Raw genomic sequence first — 7,748 nt, forward strand, 5'->3', positions numbered from 1 at the left:
GTCCAGGAGGCCAGGTGTGAAGGCTCATACCTACAACCCCAGCACTTTGGGAGGCCGAGGCAGGAGGATGGCTTGAGACCAGGAGTTAGAGCCTAGCCTGGTCAACATAGCGAGATCCCATCTCTACAAAAAAATTTAAAAATATTCTCTGCCTTACTAGATGTGAGAAAAATAAAATTAAAAATAAAATTAAAACTAAAACATGTCTAGGGAAAGGGATATTTTTGGAAGACTGATCAGATGAAAATGTGGCACTCAACTTGAAGGGACTCCCACGAGCCAGAACACAGACTTCTCACAAAAGTAACACAAACACCCCACTAAAAAGGACCATACAATGTGCTACTCCAAGTGGAATAATGGGCATATGAAAAACAGAAAACATTCAAGGAACCAAAAAAAGATCCTGAAAAGTGGCACCCACGGCAGGCCCAAAATAATAAAAGTGATCCAAATCAACCCAAGCAACACACTCCATTCAAAGTGGATGGGCTGGTCAGGCGCAGTGACTCACGCCTGTAACCCCAGCATTTTGGGAGGCCAAGGCAGGCAGATCTCTTGAGGTCAGGAGTTCAAGACCAGCCTGGCCAACATGGGGAAACCCCATCTCTACTAAAAATACAAAAATTAGCCAGCTGTGGTGGCACACGTCTATAATTCCAGCTACTCAAGAGGCTGAGGCATGAGAATTGCTTGAACCTGGGAGGCAGAGGCTGCACTGAGCTGAGATGGTGCCACTGTACTCTAGCCTGGGCAACAGAGCGATACTTCGTCTCAAGAGTTCGACCAGCCTGGCCAACATGGCAAAACCCCATCTCTACTAAAAAAATACAAAAATTAGCCTGGCATGGTGGCGAGCACCTGCAATCCCAGCTACCTGGGAGGCCGAGGCAGGAGAATCGCTTGAACCTGGGAGGTGAAGGTTGCAGTGAGCCGAGATCACGCCATTGCATTTCAGTCTGGGCAACAGAGCAAGACTCCATCTCAAAAAAAAACAAAGTAGATAAGCTGACTGCACCTCTAAATACCAGGCCAAAGTAGAGACCAATTCACTCACAAAAAAAGACGTAGTTAAAATAAGTTTGAAAATCCCTCTAGGAGCCGGGCGCGGTGGCTCAAGCGTGTAATCCCAGCACTTTGGGAGGCCGAGACGGGCGGATCACGAGGTCAGGAGATCGAGACCATCCTGGCTAACACGGTGAAACCCCGTCTCTACTAAAAACTACAAAAAACTAGCCGGGCGAGGTGGCGGCGCCTGTAGTCCCAGCTACCCAGGAGGCTGAGGCAGGAGAATGGCGTTACCCCGGGAGGTGGAGCTTACAGTGAGCTGAGATCTGGCCACTGCACTCCAGCCTGGGCGACAGAGCGAGACTCCGTCTCAAAAAAAAAAAAAAAGAAAGAAAATCTCTCTAGGAAACAAGAAATTATACAGAACACCACAACCAATTTTAAAGAATCCAAACAGAACTAAAAACAGCAAGAACAAAATTAACAATTCCGGACATATTTAACAGCAAATTATATAAAGATGAACACAGGTTTGGAAAATTGGGAGATAACCCAGATAAAACTATCCAGCCTACAGCCAAGAGCAAAAAGAAAGCAAGCACAAAAGTGGGCTGAGCTATACGTATGTGATATGGTTGGGCCGTGTCCCTACTCAAATCTCATCTTGACTTGCAGCTCCCACAATTCCCACGTATCATGGGAGGGACCCAGTGGGAGGTAACTGAATCGTGGGGGCGGGTCTTTCCCGTGCTAGTCTCCTGAGAGTGCTTAAGTCTCATTAGATCTGATGGTTTTATAAAGAGGAGTTCCTCCACACAAGTTCTCTCTCTTTGCCTTCCTCCATCCACCTAAGATGTGACTTGGTCCTCCTTGCCTTCCACCATGATTGCGAGGCCACCCCAGCCATGTGGAACTGTGAGTCCATTAAACCTCTCTTCCTTCATAAATTACCCAGTCTTGGGTATGCCTTTATTAGCAGCATGAGAACGGACAAATACAGTATACAAGAGAAATCTAAACACTTAATGGAGAGAAAGAACAGGCAGAAGGTACACATGGAGATACCGGTTAGGACTTGAGAAGCAATAGATGAGAGAAGCATCCTCCACACGTTGAAGAAAACTCTAGATCCCAAGTAGAATTAATGACATCATAAAAAGCCACACCTAGTGTGATAGTCAACACTGTCAACTCGACTGGATTGAAGGATACAAAGTATTGTCCTTTGGTGTGTCTGTGAGCGTGCTGCAAAAGGAGATTAACATTTGAGTCAATGGACTGGGAAAGGCAGATCCACCCTCAATCTGGGTTGCCACCATCTAATCAGCTGCCAGTGTGGCCAAAATAAAACCAGGCAGAAGAGCGTGGAAGGACTAGACTAGACCGGTTAGCCCTCTGGCCTCCATCTTTCTTCCATGCTGGATGCTTCCTGCCCTCGAACATCAGACTCCAAGTTCTTCAGCTTTCAGACTCAGACTGGCCTCCTTGCTCCTCAGACTGTAGATGGCCCACTGTCGGGCCTCACCTTGCGATCACGTGACTCAATGCTCCTTAATAAACTCCCCTTTATATATCTATCTATCCTTTTAGTTCTGTCCCTCTAGAGAACACAAAAAATCAAAACTGCAGAATACCAAAGACAAGAGTCTTCAGGGTGGCCCCGGCAGTGAACACAAGCTAGAGAGGGGCAGAGTGAAACCACCGGCAGGTAAGACACCAACTGCCAACTATATGTCTACACCAGCCAGACTTTCAAGAAGGGAAATAAAAATAGGCCAGGCGCAGTTGCTCACACCAGTAATCCCAGCACTTTGGCAGGTTGAGGTGAGCAGATCACCTGAGGTCAGGAGTTCGAGATCAGCCTGGTCAACGTGGTAAAACCTGTCTCTACTAAAAATACAAAAATGAGGCTGGGTGCGATAGCTCACACCTGTAATCCCAGTACTTTGGGAGGCAGAGGTGGGTGGATCATTCGAGGTTGGGAGTTCAAAACCAGCGTGGCCAACATGGCGAAACCCCATCTCTACTAGAAATACAAAAATTAGCCGAGTGGTAGTGGCATGCGCCTGTAATCCCAGGTACTCGGGAGGCTGAGGCGGGAGAATCACTTGAGCCCAGGAGGCGGAGGTTGTAGTGAGGCGAGATCACCACTCCAGCCTCGATGACAAGAGCCCAAGAGCGAAACTCCGTCTCAAAAACAAAAAAAAGACAAATTCATTATTCATATTCACAAAAAAGCTAGAAGCAAGACATCCTTCACCAGGTGAGTGGATAAACAAATTGTGTACCGTGCACACAATGAAGTACTAACCAGCATCAAAAAGGAATGAGCTACTGATCAATCTAAAACTTGGATGAATCTTAAACTCATTTTGCTAAGTGATTTAAAAAGCTGAACTCAAAAGGCCTCCCAAAGTGCTGGGATTACAGGCGTGAGCCACCACGCCTGGCCTAATTCTACGTATTATAGAATTCCGTCTGTAGAACATTCTGGAAAAGGCAAAACCATAGAACAAAAAACAGACCAGTGGTTACCAGAGGCTGGGGAAGGAGGGAGCAGCTGTTTGGAAAGAGGACACAGGCCCTCTTGGGGGCTGGGGTTGTTCTGGAGGGTAACTGGGTGGTAGATATGACTACACAATTGTGCATCACAAAGAGTGAACTTAAAAGCATGCAATTTCTAGGGTGGAGGAAGTGGCTCACACCTGTAATCTCAGCACTTTTGGAGGCCAAGGCAGGAGGATCACTTGAGCCTAAGAGTTCAAGACCAATCCTGTCAACATGAGACCCTGTCTCTACAAAAAAATAAAAACAACAAAACTTAGCCAGGTGTGGTGGAACGTGCCTGTAGTCCCAGCTACTTGGGAGGCTGAGGTGGGAGGACTGCCTAAGCCCAGGAGTTCAAGGCTGTTGTAAGCCGAGATTGTACCGCTACACTCCAGCCTGGGCAACAGAGCAAGACATTGTCTCAAAAAAAAAACAGTATGCAGGCCACGTGCAGTGGCTCACGCCTGTAATCCCAGCACTTTGGGAGGCCGAGGAGTGGGCGGATCACCTGAAGTCGGGAGGTCAAGACCAGCCTGACCAACATGGAAACCCTGTCTCTACTAAAAACACAAAATTAGCTGGGCATGGTGGTGCACGCCTGTAATCCCAGCTACTAGGGAGGCTGAGGCAGGAAAATCACTTGAATCTGGGAAGTGGAGGTTGCGGTGAGCCGAGATCGCACCATCACACTCCAGCATGGGCAACAAGAGCGAAGCTCTGTCTCAAAAAACAAAACAAAACAAAACAGTATGCAATTTAAAAAAATTGACCAGGATGGTGTGGGATCCCAGGATAGGAAGTAGCCAGTGACCAATGAACCTGACTACATACTCACCCATGAAGAGACAACCTTAGGGAGGGGCTGGGGAAGACAGGAGTGACCTGAGTCACTTCGAAAAACAGTTTTTTTTGTTTTTTTTTTTTGAGACAGAGTCTCGCTCTGTCGCCCAGGCTGGAGTGCAGTGGCACTATCTCGGCTCACTGCAAGCTCCGCCTCCCGGGTTTATGCCATTCTCCTCATTCTCCTGCCTCAGCCTCCCGAGTAGCTGGGACTACAGACGCCCACCACCTCACTCGGCTAGTTTTTTGTATTTTTTAATAGAGACGGGGTTTCACTGTGTTAGCCAGGATGGTCTCGATCTCCTGACCTTGTGATCCGCCCGTCTCGGCCTCCCAAAGTGCTGGGATTACAGGCTTGAGCCACCGCGCCCGGCTGGAAAACAGTTTTGACTGGAAACTGAAAATGGAGACCAAAGGAGATGTAAAGAAACACTGAACTCCACTTAGTAAATTTGTTTCTTATATGATGTGGGTTGCTAATTCTGAAACTATTATACACTTACAGGAGAGTTGAGCAAATAAGTAAATAAATGGGGTCGGGCGTGGTGCTATAATCCCAGCACTTTGGGAGGTTGAGGCAGGTGGATCACCTGAGGTCAGGAGTTAGAGACCAGCCTGGCCAATATGGTGAAAACCCATCTCTACTAAAAAATCCAAAAATTAGCCAGGCATGGTGGTGGTGCTTGTAATCGCTGCTACTAGAGAGGCTGAGGCAGGAGAATCACTTGAGCCCAGGAGGCAGAGGCTGCAGCAAGCCAAGATCCCGCCAATGCACTCCAGCCTGGGCAACAGAGCAAAACCATCAAAAAAAAAAAAAAAAAAAAAAACTTCCAATTCATTTATTTATTTTTTAAGTAAATAAATGGCAGAAGTGAGAGCCAGGCTTCTCACTGTCTGAGAAGGAAACTGCAAATAAACCAGGGGGGAGGGCAGAGTGAACCCTGTGGTGCTGGATTAGGCTCTGAGGTATCAGTGTGTACTCCTATGTATTTTAATATATGCGTCTATAAATACAGATGAACATAAATACAGCTATGAGTGTACACACAGACTAGCTCCCAGGCACACCCCCCTCACTCCATCCACGGAGAGAACCCAGAAGCAGCAGCAACATCCCAGTAGCAGTGAGCACATTGAGTGCCCAGGTCTTGGTCTCAATACCACAATCCAGTAAAAGGCACCAAGACTCCTTGGAGAAACAGCGAACTCAGAACGGAGACAAGGTCCACACGATGAGCCTGCAGCACCAACTTGCAGTGTCAGAAAGCCAGGATGTGCTTCAAACACACGACACAGGGGCCACCTGAAGAGGCTCCCCAAGGACAGAGCTACAACAACTTAAGCATCAAAATAATGTTGAGGCTACACTAAGCTGTGACAGCCCCACCACACTCCAGCCCAGGTGACAGAATGAGACCTGTCCCAAAAAGTAAATAAATAAATGAAGAGTGGGTTTTATAGAACCCACACCAGAGACTGCTCTTCCAGGCCCCGCCTATGAGTTAGATCTTTCCTGCAATAATGCAGATTAAAAACCAAACTTGGCCGGCATGGTGGCTCACGCCTATAATCCCAGCACTTGGGGAGGCCAAGGCGGGAGGATCACCTGAGGTCAGGAGTTCGAGACCAGCCTGACCAATATGATGAAACCCATTCTCTAGTAAAAATGTAAAAATTAGCCAGGTGTGGTGGCAGGCGTCTGTAATCCCAGCTACTCAGGAGGCTGAGGCAGAAGAATCGCTTGAACCTGGGAGGCAGAGGCTGTAGTGAGCTGAGATCATGCCACTGCACTTCAGCCTGGGCAAGAAGGGCGGAACTCCATCTCAAAAAACAAACAAATTTGCCGACTAGGTGCAGTGGCTTACACCTGTAATCCCAACACTTCAGGAAGCTGAGACGAGTGGATCACTTGAGGTCAGGACCAGCCTGGTCAACGTGGGGAAACCCTGTCTCTACTAAAAATACAAAAATTAGCTGGGCGTAGTGGTGGGTCCTTATAATCACAGCTACTCGGCAGGCTGAAGCAGGAGAATCGCTTGAACCCAGGAGGTGGAGGTTACAGTGAGCCAAGATCGCACCACTGCACTCTATCCTGGGCAACAGAGCAAGACTCCGTCGAAAAAAAAAACAAACCAAAAACCAAAAAACAACCAAACTTGCCTAAAACAGTGTGAACTGAGTCTAGCTAGAATCAAATGGCTAAAATATAGGCTTTCTGTTTTTTTTTTTTTTTTTTGAGACAGAATCTCAGTCTGTCTCCCAGGCTAGAGTGCAGTGGCACCCTAATTTTTGTATTTTTAGTAGAGACGGGGTTTCACCATATTGGCCAGGCTGCTCTCAAATTCCTGACCTCGTGATCCACCCACCTCAGCGTCCCAAAGTGCTGGGATTACAGGCATGAGCCACCATGTCCAGTCTAAAATACAGGCTTTTAACATAACACTTTAAAATTAGTCAATTCCAAACTTAATGTTTTCTTCCAAATGCTAACAAAAAACATGTCAATAAAATAAAGGTAATCAACTCAACATGTATGGAATTCATCCCACCAGGTACGTGGCAGAAACCAGGGACACGTAGACTGACCGCAGCCTCCCTGACCTGCCAGGCTCCCAACTGGCACAGCCTCCCTGCTCTGCCAGGTTCTCAACTGGCACAGCCTCCCTGCCCTGCCAGGCTCCCAACTGGCACAGCCTCCCTGCCCTGCCAGGCTCTCAACTGGCATAGGACTTCCAGTCCCGTGACTGATGTGAAAACTGAGGTGCCAGGCCTAAGAAAAATGCTGAACAGCCAGGTGAGTCCATCGACAAAGGCAACTAGAATAAAGGCAATTCGTGAAATTCCTCAAACTTATGAAGGGTGGCTTCTCTTTAATGTCCCATGGGAAAAACAAAAAAGGAAGATCACAAGGAAGGCAGATTTGAGGTCTGAAGAGAGGCTTTCCATCCACAGGCAACACTAAGAATGTGCAGGCAGCAGCACGTGGGGCCTGCAGGGTGAGCCTCTGCCTCCAGCTCTCTCTGTTTCCAGTTTCTACTTTTAAAGAGAGGCCCTGCAGAGATGGAAGATCCTCTCACTGGTTTGGATTTCTACAACATAAAGAAATCCTTTGACAAAGAATACACCTTAACACAGAACTTGAAGAATACCTTTGTGATGATCTCACGCTGTTCCGGATGGTGGTCACTGACTGTGAAGATCCCAGGCTGTTCTGGAGGGTGGTCACTGACTGTGAAGATCCCACGCTGTTCTCGATGGGGGTCACTGACTGTGAAGATTCCACGCTGTTCTTGATGGGGGTCACTGACTGTGAAGATCTCACGCTGTTCTGGATGGTGGTCACTGACTGTGAA

At 47.7% G+C, this 7,748-nt stretch overlaps 1 protein-coding gene across 1 annotated transcript in view; it reads right to left on the reverse strand.

Moving 5' to 3' along the window:
* The window catches only part of PCNT (pericentrin), a 118,379-nt gene that overhangs the window by 100,579 nt on the left and 10,052 nt on the right, over positions 1–7,748 (reverse strand). The window contains 1 exon segment of the mRNA XM_026447415.2: positions 7,545–7,748. Coding sequence (XP_026303200.1) covers positions 7,545–7,748 — 204 coding nt within the window.

This window comes from Piliocolobus tephrosceles, chromosome 19 (genome assembly GCF_002776525.5).
Source record: "Piliocolobus tephrosceles isolate RC106 chromosome 19, ASM277652v3, whole genome shotgun sequence".
Lineage (NCBI taxonomy): Eukaryota > Metazoa > Chordata > Mammalia > Primates > Cercopithecidae > Piliocolobus > Piliocolobus tephrosceles.